The sequence below is a fragment of the Python bivittatus genome, unplaced genomic scaffold (assembly GCF_059951505.1).
Source record: "Python bivittatus isolate LINGU-HERP-01145 unplaced genomic scaffold, Pbiv_v1 ctg000160_np1212, whole genome shotgun sequence".
NCBI lineage: Eukaryota > Metazoa > Chordata > Lepidosauria > Squamata > Pythonidae > Python > Python bivittatus.
The window spans coordinates 4,839,131-4,853,375 of record NW_028277076.1 but is presented as its reverse complement, the minus strand read 5'-3'; the positions used below and the strand labels follow the sequence as shown (position 1 = coordinate 4,853,375).

The 14,245-nt window shown below is 43.2% G+C and overlaps 1 protein-coding gene across 6 annotated transcripts in view; it reads right to left on the bottom strand.

Annotated features, from left to right (window-relative positions):
* The window catches only part of GARNL3 (GTPase activating Rap/RanGAP domain like 3), a 59,719-nt gene that overhangs the window by 9,765 nt on the left and 35,709 nt on the right, over positions 1 to 14,245 (bottom strand). For 5 of the 6 annotated variants that reach the window (XR_015797295.1, XM_088146985.1, XM_088146984.1 and 2 more), the window contains 17 exons: positions 13,940 to 14,039; positions 13,329 to 13,447; positions 13,082 to 13,146; positions 12,935 to 12,998; positions 12,301 to 12,327; positions 11,179 to 11,254; positions 9,008 to 9,106; positions 8,525 to 8,628; positions 7,463 to 7,571; positions 6,321 to 6,366; positions 5,122 to 5,228; positions 4,251 to 4,366; positions 4,002 to 4,106; positions 3,121 to 3,195; positions 2,316 to 2,427; positions 1,417 to 1,515; positions 265 to 378 (listed from right to left, as the gene is read on the bottom strand). Coding sequence is in view for 5 of the 6 variants with exons in the window: in XM_088146985.1 (XP_088003111.1) it covers positions 265 to 378; positions 1,417 to 1,515; positions 2,316 to 2,427; positions 3,121 to 3,195; positions 4,002 to 4,106; positions 4,251 to 4,366; positions 5,122 to 5,228; positions 6,321 to 6,366; positions 7,463 to 7,571; positions 8,525 to 8,628; positions 9,008 to 9,106; positions 11,179 to 11,254; positions 12,301 to 12,327; positions 12,935 to 12,998; positions 13,082 to 13,146; positions 13,329 to 13,447; positions 13,940 to 14,039 (1,537 nt within the window). In the remaining variant the exon portion in view is untranslated. The remainder of the gene's footprint in view (positions 1 to 264; positions 379 to 1,416; positions 1,516 to 2,315; positions 2,428 to 3,120; positions 3,196 to 4,001; positions 4,107 to 4,250; positions 4,367 to 5,121; positions 5,229 to 6,320; positions 6,367 to 7,462; positions 7,572 to 8,524; positions 8,629 to 9,007; positions 9,107 to 11,178; positions 11,255 to 12,300; positions 12,328 to 12,934; positions 12,999 to 13,081; positions 13,147 to 13,328; positions 13,448 to 13,939; positions 14,040 to 14,245) is intronic. The other variant, XM_088146986.1, reaches the window with a different exon arrangement.

Below are 14,245 nucleotides of genomic sequence, written 5' to 3'. Positions count from 1 at the left end.
CATGGTGGCACGGGCAGCACTGGAGTTAACAATTAACAGATTAACAGAGTTAAAAGATTCTGTATTACAACCCCTAATTCTTGGCATTAAAACTCACTGCCTGTGTGAATCTTGCCTCCTTGATTGTATTCTGCAGCTAAGGGACTGGGTGCCAGGCTTGAGGGGGCAATGTTACTTCTTTTATCAACCCCAGTGGCAAGCTACTAATGCAGAAGCATCTGCTTCAAAGGTCCTTTGGTCTCTGACAAGAGAGTTCTACAATACCTTTTGTTTTCTCCAACTTGTTTTCTCGACAATCACTTTTGCTCCTGGTTAGCCTCGCTTCGATGCCTTTCCATAGGGCATTCAGCCTGAACACCAGAAGCCGTGCCTCCTTCCCTACCGGATGGAAGGCAAGCAACCATGTTAAGAGGGCTACATCATCATGGCCATCATGATCCTCATCATGATCATGATCATGATCATCAACATCAACATCATCATCTCATTTATACCCCACCTTTCCATCTGCAGAAGGGCAATCGAGGCAGCTAACCCAAAGTTCAATGCAAGAACTAAACATCCTAAGGTAGGCTAGATAAGCAAGTTCTCTGACTCAAAAGGAGAGACATTCTATGTGGCAGTTCCCCCATCCACCACTTGATGAAGCTCAGAAGGAAGAGCAGATTCCAGGCATGAAAAAGGAGTGATTTGGGCCCCAAATTTAAGTCAGGAGATGGAAGGCAGAATGAATGCAGGAAGAAGCTGAAAAAAACAGGGGTCTTTGAATCAAGAAAGAGGTGGTGGTGGTGGTGTCTTTTGCTCCTGCCATGTTCCTCAACCAATCATGGCTTGCTGTGTTATCTCTGGTGAAACAGCAGTCTTTGGTTAGACAGCAGGCTTCCACCGGCTGGCTGCCTTTGTGTAATTGTGTCTGCTCCAGCAATTCCCAGGAAAGGTTCCAACAGCCAACCCCGTTTTTGCTAGAAGATACAGAATGGTTCCAGACCCCCATTTCATGGAGGAGTGATGTTGAACAGCACAAGACAGCCACTGTCAATCAGGCACCTTCCAGAGAAGTTGGACCACAGTTCCAGTTAGCTGAGACAACAGGCCCAAGGTTTGCAGCTAAGGGTGCTGGGGAGGGCGTCAAGTTGGAGAAAGCTAATCAAACTTGTTGTTTAGCCCAGAACACGCCGAGATCATTTTCAAGGGAGGGAGGCGGAAATGTTCCTTCCTCAAAAGTAAACGCCGATTAAATGCTTTGAAGGAAAGGCAAGAGCAGCTCAAATCTAGGTGGCAATGCTGAAGGATATTTTGGTCCTGCATGCTGGGGAAAATTCTGCACACCGGGGGAAAAAAGTGTTCCTTTCCTTAGCTTTCTGTTATGACATTGGGGGATATTATTCTCCCAAATAGCTCAATGGTGTTTCTTACCTTTGTCTGCTCTGGTAATTAGAAGGTCCAACGTTTCAAGTATGTGCATCTGTTTGATCTGCAATGTTTTATCGAACACTGGGATGGGAGGTTGCCCATCTGGAGAGGAAAGAGGGCAAAGCACTGAAGCTCTAGAACATCTACGCAACGATAAGTCGTGTTCTTTTTTCAACAGGAGATAAAAACAAAGTCAAAACAAGCTCAAATGACAGATTTCTTTTTTGAGGAAGCCTAAAATCAGACTGATGGTTTGGGTGCAGCCCTGAGTGTTTTCTAGGCCAGAGGGGGAAAAAAGCAAGAAGTGAGTGTCAAACATACTGGACTCCATGGCTTTGGTTTCATTCAAAATTAAGCAGTACATTCAGCAAAATTATACGGCACAGTCATGCAGATAGAGTTTTACCATTTCTTTTTTTTTTCCTTAGGTTCTGGGGGATTAGTTTCAGTAACGAGTTGTTTTTCCTTTTTTAGCATGTGGTTGTTTGATATTATTAAAAACTTAATTACAATACACACACAAAAAGAGAAAATCCACAACCGTTTCATGCAGTAGGATATGCAAAGCGGTGATTGAATGTCTTTCCCATAGCAAAAGATCCCTAATTATTATTTTTTTTTTAAAAAAAGCATGAAGCAGAAGGATTCTAGCTATGCTAGATTTCTGCATGGGGTTGATGCCAAAGATTGACTCCTATATTTTTAGGAAACAGAGTCAAAGGGGAGCATCACTGTATGGCTTTTCTGACCATGAAAAGCTTGCTCAGAAAGACTGCTGAGAGCTCTCCATGGCACCTTGAGAGAGGAACAAATTTAGCATTTGTTTTCTCTGTTTCACAATGAAGGGGAATGAAAAGATGGCCATTACGGACATTCTCACCACCGTGGGACCGTCTACTAACCGTCTAAGAGAAGGACACCAACATCTGTTGAGACAAGCAGGGACTGGCCCCAGGAATCTGCACAGAAAACTTCATGTGGGAAATTGCTGCAGAAGCATTGAGACTCCCAGGGCTGCAGGAGAAGACAATTATGGACGGCGAGTCAATGGGGAGAAAGAGACCTTGGAAATGAAGGCAAGGTGATGCCTTAGAATTCTTCAGCACCCTTACTACAGAGGAATGACAAAATGCCACCCATGGTCCCTGTCCCCATAGGCAAAGTTCCCCCCCCCCAAATTAGAAATGAAAAAGGGGAAGTTGGCTTGTTACGAGCAAAGTCTTAACTCCTGGCAATGTTTTTATCTGCAGGCATTCCTTTGGGCTGTGCAAAAACCCAACAGGATTCTAGGAAAGTGACAGTGGTGGCTTACAGATTTTAAATGCAGATGCTCCACCACCTCTCCAGAAAAAAAAAAATCAATCAGAGGAAAGTTAGGAAACCAGTAAGGGAGGGGACAGTATCTCACCAGCTTGCCTTCTGGAAAATGGGTGTTTTGTAATTTAGCATGCTCTCTTAGTGGTGAAGGAATCCAAGACATGTGGTCTAGAACTGGATGGAGAACCACAAGTTCCCTATCTCAGGAAGGGTATTCAGAGTTATGTTTGCCATCCCTTGGTTTTGGCGCCTCTAGCATTGAGCTGGACACAAAACAGTTGGCTTCCAAGCCCAGATCTTTTATTGAAAGCAAAAAAGTCAATCTGGTTTTCTTTTTAAGCAAACTGTCTTCCCACTTGCAAAGCTTCACCCCCCGAACAATTCACTCACCTCTTTTTTACAGAGGCTTGTGGTGGCTAAAATAGCTGGGGCATCACCCCTCACAATGGTTTTCAGTTTGAGGGCCTTAAAATGAAGAAATAATAATAATAATAACACAACAACAACACACAAGGAACCACACAAGAGCCCCCGCTCCCCCATTTTTTGGTTTTTTGGGGGTTTTTTGCAGAAGGGGGATAAACATTGTGCAGCTCCTCATTCTAAGTTTGTGTAGGCAGCCATGGAGATGACCTTAAGAGAAATATTCAGAAGCCGTTACAGAAACAAGGGCGGGGTAATGGTATGTGGGAAAGGCTTTGGGAGAGTGGGCAAAGAGATGCTGCCAAGGAAACAGACAGATAAGAGGCAGTGTAGCCCACAACTGGATAGTGGACGTGGCAAAAGTCTCAGAAGGGACCCTCCCTAGTTTCTCAGGCTGTAAAGGAGACGGGGGAAGAGTTGTACTTTCAGACTTGCAAGATTCTGTCAATGTAGCTTTACAATAAAGTAGAATTAGCTCCTTTGGTCATGATTCCTGTCTGGTTTACCCCGCAAGGCTGACATCAATCCTGCAAGTCTGAAAGTAGCATCCTCAGGATGGCTGAAAGAGACTCAGGATGGCTTCTCCAGATTAAGGGGGTATAAGAAGGAGGAGAGGAGAAGCACCATCCAGCTTGTATGATTCAGTTATTTTAGCCTGTCTCAATAAAGCTTAGCTCTCATCTCCTTCTGGAGTCGGGTCCCTGGTCTGAACCACCTCAGCGTGGCCCTTATCTCATCTGAACCCTCCCGCCCTGGGGAAGAGACCCACCCAAACCTTCTCCTGGTTTCCCAGAGCATGACCTCCTCCTGATAAAAATCACCACACCTCTTCACCCACAAACACGCACCTGGCCAAGACGGACAAATTCCGCCTGTCGGGCCTCTTCTTTCTTCCGCGCTGATTTGGGGGACTCGGGTAAGACGTCGCTGAAGGATCTCCTGTTAAGCATGTTCTAGAAACAAACACAACCGCCGCCAGGGCCGGAGGTTGAAGAAAGAGACTGACATCTTGGAGAGATCGGACGTTTCCGAGATGGGACCAGAGGACAAAGCCGGAGGTTGGATGGGATGACCTCAGGCGCGCCATCTGAGCTTACCTTGTGTATGTCAGGCATGAGATCCTGGTATAAGGAGCGAATTAGCATGTCCAGCGTTCGCTGCCGCTTCTGAGCAAACGTTGGTGTTTCCAAAGTGGCTTTCTCCCCATTGATCACTGCACAGTGGCAAAACAGAGGCACGTGAATCTGCCTATCTCCCCCACGACCTCCGATGCATGCGATTCTTATTAAAAATGTCGGGACGCACCATGGGCTGTGGGAAAGAGCTGGGGAAGTCCCTGGTTTCACTAGGTCACTTTACAAAGAGAGGCCATGTGGAAAAATTAACCTGCTAAGCATCTCTATTGCTTTCTGTTAACCTAACACAAGCACAGAGGTAAATACAGAGATTTCAGGATTACGACTCGGTAAACTATGAGAAAAGGGTGAGATCAAGGTGTTGGTTTAGGAATAGGAAAACCCCGATTCAAGGGCCCCATTAAGCCCAGAGTTCACTGGATTTCTTTGGGTCGGTCAATCTCAGTCCAACCTATTTTGTCTGTTTCATTTGGTTAAATTAGAGGAGCAACCCCATATTCCCATAGAAAAGGCAGTATATACATGTGAAGAGTAATAAAAACAGCATCTGGAGCCACTCTTGAAAAATAACCCTTTAAAGAACTCCTTGCTCGCACCATTGAATTCTAGCTCCGATGAGAACATTGCAACCATAACAAGACTACTGGCGAGGAATATATGTGTCAGTCCAACTAAATATTTACTTCAGAGGTTTTCCTTCTTCCCTGGAGATAGTCCTGCCAAGGCACTGGGTGGATTATGCCTGGCGTTGTGGCTTTGCGGGGCAATTTCAGAAAAGCATCCCCGTGCTGAAGTTAAGTTTAGGACACATAGAGGAATGTTTAATATTTACATTTCACCAGCAGAAAGTCCCTGAATTCCTGGTGGTCCGTAAACACTGGTGGGGAAGGAAGAGGAGGTCCAAAGAGAGGTACCCTTTCTTCTGAAAAGATTTTCAGCCTAGGGAGGAGGAGAAGGAAGGGAAGGAGGGAGAAAAAGAGAGAAAGAAAATCTGATTATTTGAGACGAGAATTATTCCCCACGTCAATATCTGTCAAACACATTAAAATATGGTCGACATTCAACTACCTATGAGGTGAATAATAATGTAATTAAAGTGTGTCAATAGTAAAATAACTGAAGATGAACAAAAATGATTAACAGGGAATAATAATAAAATAATAGATGAGTAATAATCATACAGTTAGGCCACAGCTGAATTCCCAGCTGTTCAGCAGGCTGAGAGGAAATCACCTCCCCCGTCCTGTGAATCAATATTTCTGTGTAAGTTGCCCTCAAATGCTATTTGAGAGAACAGCATACAAAGAGGCCAAGTTATACAAAGATAGAGACTTGGGTGAGTTTATGTGACAAAAATTGGAGAACAGGGAACGATGCGTGTCAGCCACTTTGAGCTTAGGGAGGAAAGATGGGGCATAAATCAATCAGACCCACAAAATGTAGCTGGCTCAGTGGCACCTCCCTCCATGTCCCACCCCCCAAGCAGTCCTCAAACCCTAAATTAACATTGATGGCTGAGTAAGATAGAAAGGCTACATTTTATGAATACTGTGAACCAAGTTGAGGTCTCCCACTGCAAGAAAAACACAATGTTTAACAACTAAATAACTTGAATAGTGAGTCACTGAAGGGCCATCATCCTTCTCAATCAAGATCTCCCATGAAACCATCAAGGTTTGGAGTCAAGGTGACCAAAAAAACCAGCATTTGGCTCAGAATTTCGGACTCTCATTCCAACAGTTGATCAAGAACAAAAGGCATGTAGAAACATACTCAGAAACACACTTTGTACATTGCTGACATTCAGCTAGGTCCTGCGAAGGTGGCGGGAGGATCTAAACATCTGGGGAAATACATAAGTCTGAGACATGGAGGATGATTTCTGATTTTTTTTTTTTTTAATTGATGTTTTTCAAAGCCTTGGGTTTTCCCTCTCAAGGGGTGTTTTGGGCAATATCCCATTGCGCTGAAGGTCGCAACACGCCATTTTAAATTATCAGAAGGAATGCTTGGATCATAGTTACCACCCACCTGTAGCTATCGCTTTGTTTATTATATCGCACTAAGCCAAAGATATCTGTAGTGTTAGTTAAGGATACCCATCCTCAACTACCATGCCAAGGGCCACCCTTTGTAAAGGCTCTCCTCCCCTCCCCCAGCAAATGTTGGCAGGAATTAAGACAAAGAAAGATCCAATTCAGCAATGCATTGAAATACCTTTGCAACACGGGTATCAAATTACACTCCAATTAGACTCCAGTTGAGCATAATTAGAAATGTAAAAATACAGTATAGCCAGGTGTGGGTATAAAATCTGATTCTGATTTGCTGCCTTAATCCCAGTAAGTCCCCAAATGTACAACAAAATCATTTTGCCTTTTTTGAACTAATTTCAGCAAATTTGTTTTCTTGTGCTTGGAGGAGCTGGGAAATGCCATGACCCTGTTTATTGACATATAACACATAGACACTCCTGATGTTTCTACATCGCGCAAAGCAGCTGATAATTCATTAGAACAATGATCAGGTTTAATGAAATGCAAAACAACAGTGTTTTAACAACAGAGATAGGGCAAGAAATAAAACAGAAACATTAGATCAACCTTTCTTAAGAGGATTTTTTAAAAAATCATGCAAAGAAACATCATAAAGAGAGGGAAGAAGCATTGACAGTTGTGCTTCTAATGGCCATGTTGACCAAAATCCTATTTTTAAGGATAATCCTCTTTTACTATTTGGAACTACTCATTTATTGTTCGAAAAAAGTTACACGTTGCTAAATTCTAGGAATTCCAGCATGGCTAAAGTCATGCCTGTTGAAGCATAGGGTTTGCAGCCTGGAATTATTTAGATGTCACACTTAGCCATGGTTCAGAAGAAGCCAGGGGGACTGGTTCCATCTCTATAAAACATTTCCACATGGCTAAGAATGGAGTCCCTTCTACAAAAGTATTTGTAGAATGTGCTTAGAAGCTCCATGTTTCAAACCACACTTGAGAGATGTTTGAATTCCAGCTATGATGTGTTTCAAAACATGCATTGGTGTTCCATCAGTGATGCCAAGGAAGCACTCCATCAAACCTTGGAGGGAAAGTTAAAAGCCCAATCTATTTTAAAGGAGAAAAAAGCAGACGCGAGAAGCAAGTCAAGGGTTGTAAGGGGGAAAAAGATACGTGTGAAGTGAGAGCGAATCATGGACGGCTTGAAAGCTGGAGAAGCTTCTTCTCCTTCTTGGAACACAATGGTGACAATGTCATTCCCAATGTGTCGCTTCCTTTCCACCTACAAAAGAAGAATCAAATATATCTCAGCTCTAGGATTCCCAGCAAACACCTATTTACATTCCCTGGAGAAACTAACTCAATCTAACATCTGTCAGAAACGTTGGATTTCACTTCCTGTGCTTCCCAACTAATATAGCTTGGTCATTGTATATATTAAATAGATCTTGGGATTGTAATTGACCAGAAACTGAACATGAGTTTGTGAGAAGTACAGCTGCAATTTCACTCTGTGTTTCCAAACTGTAGGCAGCAACAGTCCTGATCTAGCCTGCATTAGACAGATTCTACCTCAAGTCCAGTTTTCAGCATCATATTTTAGGTGGAATTCACACACCAATTGGTACAGGTGCAGAGAAGAGCAGCAAAGATAATCAGGGGATTGGAAATTCTTACGAGGAGAGATTAAATACATTGAGGGTGCTTAGGTCTGAGAAAAGAAGGACCAGCATGTTTCCAATATCTGACAGCCCCCCAGATAGAGGAGGTGAAGACCTGTTCTCCATCACCCAGAAAGCATGAGCTAGTGGTCTCCAGTTACAGGTAAGCAGATTCCTACTGAGCACTATGAAAACATGCTAACGCTGAGAATAGTTTGAGAGTGGAACCAATGACCAGAAATAATGGCTTCCTTTTATTGGATGTATTTAAACAGAGGTTGGACAAATATCTGCTGGGAATCCATTTAACTGGGTTCCTATATTGCGTCAAGGTTGAACTCAATGTGTCCCTCCAACTCTAAGACTTTACCATCTCTCCCCTTCACCCTTCCTTGCCAAGGCTCAGATTATTTAACTCATTTAACTGTTCCTCACTGTACTTGGCCTTGTCAACCCCTGGTCATAATGATGTTGGATAGCCTAAACATGCTTCAGTGCCCCTCAGCCCCTAATTTCCTTCCTAGGATCGTGGCTTGCAGCCTGCTAAGAGAAACCAATATGGGAAACCACATACTTGCTGTTTGTTCTCTTTCGAGTATGGAAGCATGGTTGAAACGTGGAACATGATCTCATGCCCTTGGTAGACGGTATAGATAGAATAAAGCCCTGTTGTGTCATCTGCAAAAAGAAAAGAGGGAAATAACATTTGGAGGGTTGATTGAGAACAATATTTTTCAAACTTGGCAACTTTAAGATGTGTGGACTTCATGTGTGGAATTCTGGGAGTTGAAGTCCATACATCTTAATGTTGCCAAGTTTGAAAAACACTGAGTTAGAATCTCATCTGCAGATGCTATCAGGACAAAACTCAATTCCATCATTTTAAGTTGATCTGCATCATTTTAAGTTGATTTGCATTGACCCCATCTATCTCTTTATCCTGCCCCTGTCGGGTTTCTGGAGTAGAGTCCTCAAAGGATCTTCCTCCTCCATGCAAAATATGGTGCACCCCTACATTTCTCTGGGTAGAAACACAGAATACAAAACAGCCACTTACTTTTGGTGTCCAATCCTCCTCTGTAGCCAGTCCAGCCCTTGAGAGTAACTGTGTCCCCCAAGAGACTCAACAACCTCTGAAAACTTTCACTGCCAGTTTCTACACATAAGAAATAAATGAGATGGGGTCAGGGAAGGCATAGGAAGATGTTAAACATATCCTTGGATTGTTGAGAAGGCTTCCTCAGAGACCCAAGAGGTAGATTTGATTGTCAAAAACACACAGATTATGCTTCCTCTCAAAACTTGACTGTCGGAGGTGGGAATGCTTGTACTTGTATAACCTCCTCCATCACAAAGTCCTTAAAGTGTAGCACCTGGCATTCTCCCATAGTAGAGTCCCCTGAGGGTTGTCCTCAGTGGTTTCCGGTGGCACTTTAATTTTCCAAAGATTCGCTTAAGGCCAACTGCCATTTTTATTCTGAAAGAAATACAACTGGTAGGACCCTAGTGAGCAGTAACTTCTGCCCAGCGCTTACAACCTTTTTCAGGAACACAGCGAGGGATGTGCATGTCCATTCCAAAATTCCTAAAACCTCAAAAAGGACTGGTCTCCGTCTCCTCCGTTGATGCTTTGAGCTTTCAAGAACGCCACGTGCCAAGACATCCCTGATACCACACTCATGCACACAGAATGCTAAGCTTTGTTTTAACCCTGGTTGGATCAACAAGTCAGCCTACCCGTTTTACAGAGGAGCTATGTAATCACAGTTTGTTTGGTCAATTCCTGATTTGTTTTCCCTTCTGTTTTTAGCTCCTCTGGCCTTGCTCCTTCAATGCTGAGGCTTAAGCTGAGCACAAAGACAAACCAGGGACCAGCTAGGAACCCACAAGCCAATACTTATCCTTGTTCACCCATCTTGCTAAATCACATTTGCAATCAGAGAACCAGCAACAATCGGTGGCCTTAAATGGGCATGTACTGCTCTAAAACAAGCCAGGGATGCTCAGTTTGATCCCAAGAGATGCGTTCACTCAAAACTTAGAAAGGACATATAGCAGAAGAGCAAATAGGGAAAAGCAAGCACTGTTGCAGAAAGTTCAATTTCTCACTTGACAAGGGCTAACAGTTCAACCTATAGAGGGCAGAAGATGGATTTAAAAGCTTTTAGCAACATCTTTCTTTAAACCTGTGGCCCCATTCAAGAGCCAGGCTAAATTCCGTATCTGAAAACACTGATTATTCAATGATGAGAATAAGAAAAGGGTGTTGGGGTGGGATGAGGAAGCAAAGCGAGCGGTATTTTTGTTTCACTCTGACTGTTGAGCACGCAAATATGTCAAGCTGGCTTTGCAAATGTAACCACAGTGTTAAGAGTTGCCAGAGTTTTTTAGTCATACAAACACAGAATGTTCTGAAAGCATTGACACTGAAATATCTCTAGTTGCTGTTTGGAAACAGGAGGAGAAAACAAATTGCGAAACGCAGGCAAACGTTTTAGTGGAAGACAAGATGGATCCATACCAGCAGCCACTGGGGACATCTTTTCAAATGAAATTTGTGAGAAGAGCAGACTTCCCAAGAAGCTGCTGCAAACCATTTAATTTAATTTAATTTTGTGCTGCTGGCAGGAGCAGGTTAACACCAAGAGGAAAGCTTGTAGGAACTGAGCATGGTTACAATGCAGCTTCATCTTTTTTCATTGGGGGTGGCGGGTGGGAGGGAAAGTCAAATGGGCAAGATCATGTCCAGCGTCATGATGATTGTGGTATCCTCAATGTTTCCCTTGGCAGAATGATGGAAACAAAAGAAAGGGATGGATCGAGAGCGATCTGTTGCAAGAAGACCACTGTTCATTTGTTAACAATGGTGGAGGAGAAGCAGCACAGGCAGATTTTGCTTACAGTGCCCCAATGAAAATAAAACAAGTCACTCTTGGTTACTTTGGAAGATTAGGAGAGTGAGGTGTTACGGGGGTTCTTTTTCCCCAGCAAAGCTGGTCATATCTGATCTAGATCAGTCAATTCAACCTGGTGTCCTCCACAACTTCCCTCCCATCACCCTTTAGCAAGCAAAGAGCACCAAGCTCTACACTCAGCACTGATGACTCTACTGGGACTACCACAAACATTCCCCACCACCCTCATTTCAGGCAGATGCATGAAGTCCCTATTGCCTAGAGAAGACAACGGAGGTGAAGACAGAGGAGGTCAATCAATCTGCCCACTCACCATTGCTAAACATTTCGTCATCTGTTAGCTGCCCATCTTTGGCAAAAAGAATCCCAAACTTGAAATTGACAGAACCCTGAGAGACACAGAAATTGTGCGTTAATCAGATTAGACCAAAATGCAGTTTCCGTCATTATAGCCAGGGGGTTTAGAAAAACGTTATGACATTCAACATTGTTAGATTGTTGCCTAGCAGCCTTTAAAATTTGCAAACAGATAATAAGGGTACTGGGCATGAGTAAACTTACTGAGAATACCCCTTTCATTTTTATTTATTTTTTATCTTTATCGGTTTTTACATCTTTTTTGTGGCCTTGAGAAGCCCCGCTTTAGCATTCATATTAAGAATGTTATAGAGAATGTTTGTGTTTTAATTTGATAGTATCGTGTTAGCCGTCCTAGCTTTTAGTTATCTTTTATACATTGAAATGGCTGTAATTTTTCTTGCTTATAATTTTATGCTGCTCTATGACCGAAATGAAGCTTTGATGATTGGCGGATAAGTCTCTTATGATGTATTAATCTCTGAAAGTATTTATCTCCTGCTTTTGTAAATCCAAAATCATTTGCAAGAATGCTGCCAAAGGATGTTAAAATGAAAATAATCAAGTGGCAGACCCAGAAGATTTCTCCCTTGGTTCCAGAACTTGTAAGAATGCTAAATTGGTTGCTTGCTTGCAGTTATGTTGTTCGCTAGGGCTGGCTGGAGAAGGGGAATTAGCATCATATAAGAAGGGCAAGCTACTGCATATGAACAGGGAATAAACCCCACACACTCACTAGCACTGATGGTGTTACCTAGTCAGGTAATGAAACGTCTACAAGCAAACAACCAAACTCAGAGAGCACCAAGCATCATATCCTGCAGGGAAAAATCCTCATTCAAGGATGTCTTTCTCAGAGTATCCATGAAGGGGTCGTTCTTCCCTCCCAAGACCTCCTGGCCAAATTGAATTTAATCTGAATATGGAAGGTTGTCCCAGAAGTGGATCTGCAAAGGAGGACCACCTGAAAGGGTTTCCTGGCTCCTGACCTCAACCTCCAACCACAACATCTCAAAAAGTGGAGCAACGCTCTAGTCTAGAGAAAGACCCAGATTTGTTCAATGGCTCTGCAGATTACCTCTTGCTCTTCAAGGACCAATAAATCCTGGATTGCAGGGAAAAAGAGAGAGAGGGAGAGACACAGAGAGAGAGAAACCTTTTTAATATTCACTTGTTTTGGGATGCAAAATGTGAAACCAGAACCAGGGCTTCAAATTCCCACCCATTAGGGAGTATCATCTGGCAGGACCAGGAAGAGACCCCTTTCTGTCATGGCACCCACCCTCTGGAACATCATCCCCCAGAGACCAGACTTGCCCCAACCCTGTGGGTCTTCTATAAGTCCTTGAAGACCTGGTTTTGTTACCACATCTGGGGCACCAGGGTGTGTGGTTGTGCCCATATCATGATTGTGTTAATGGTTCTTGGTTGCTGTTGTTGTTTTTTAATCTCAGCAGCCATGCATGTTATTTATTACTTGGGATTATTATTTTTATCTTGTTTTAACCCTTGTTAGTCATCCAAAATCATGTATTTGAGATGGGCGGCCATATAAATTCCATTAATACCATAAACATTCCCTGTAATTCCTTCTGCCTTCCCTCAAAAGAAAGAACAGACTTATTTATTTAGAACTTAAAACATTTTTTTTTAAACTACCCACTAGCCAAAGCAGTCTGGGTGGTTTACGGTAAAAACTCCGCTTGATTTACCTTTTGAATTTCCGGGTGAAGGATTTCTCGAGGGCCTTTCTCAAATTTGTCAAGATTCATGGCACTGAAAGACGATCAAAGCAGTGGTTTCAGGTCCTGTTTGTGCAACAGGCCCCAGAATACAGGTAACCTACGGCTTCTCCTTACCTTAAAATGGATTTCACAGACAAGGTTTTCGTAGGACTATAAGGGAGGCAGATTTTCTGGGTACCCTGTAATAGAATTGCGTTAACAGAGAGGCTGTCAGACTTCCGATAGACCTGAGGATTTTCTTGCAGGCCAAAAGAGAGAAAAAGCCTGCCTAGGCCAGACTACAGATTACACCAAATATTACAAGCTGGGCAGCTGAGCTAAAATAGACAAGCGTATCGTAACAGGAGGATCGACCACTTACTGTTTTTCTCCAGAGGATTGCACGATATTGAGGGACACGCTGATTGTTTTGGTCAGACAGCACAACGGATAAAAAGAAGGGGTTCTTCTCTGCATCCATGCCAACATAGTTCTGATGAACTGGAAAACAACACACACAGCGTTGGCAACCCCGTAACGCAAGGATGAGCGGTTTCTTTTTGGGCCAAAGAGCTACACCCAATTGCCCCAAAAAATAAGCTTGCAGCCAGGACAAAGAGATAGGAGGCTTCGGACAACAAATGAGACTCAATTCAATTCGTTTTCATTTAAATTAAATTAAAACACAGCAGAGTCAATATAGCCGATCTTGTGGATTTAATATTTCTTCCTCTTTCACAGTAAAAATTACAATTCGGCAGCAGCATTTGGGAGGGGCCCAGGGCTGCGAGCAAGGATTTGGGGGACTGAAAAGGGCCTCAGGGCCTTAAACTATGTACCTCTATTGTTTCCAGACCTTCAAGGGAGGCCAGGTCAAGAAACAGACACCACGCAGAAGAGGCTGAGAATGATTATGGCACAAATTCTTTATTCAGCCTTGTTTCTAAACCACTGATGTGTTATGCATGCACACACACCAGAAAGCATTACTACCTTTTCCTAGAAAATACTTGAAGTACCATCGGGTATGATATCCTGGGTTCTCCAAATGCACGTCTGTTCTGTGCCATGTGCCAGGAGTGTAATCGGCATTCTGAAATAGAAAGAGAAACTGTGGAGGACTATTCCACAGAGCAAGACCCACTGGGAACATCCAATGGGAAAGAGAAAGAAAGGGAAAAGGGTATTGGTAGCAACTAAGGCATACGTGGGCTACTGGTAAGCTTGGGGATTCAACATACACCCAAAGTAGAGTTGCCTTCAAGTCAAACTCAACTCCTGTGGACTTAATGGAAGCTC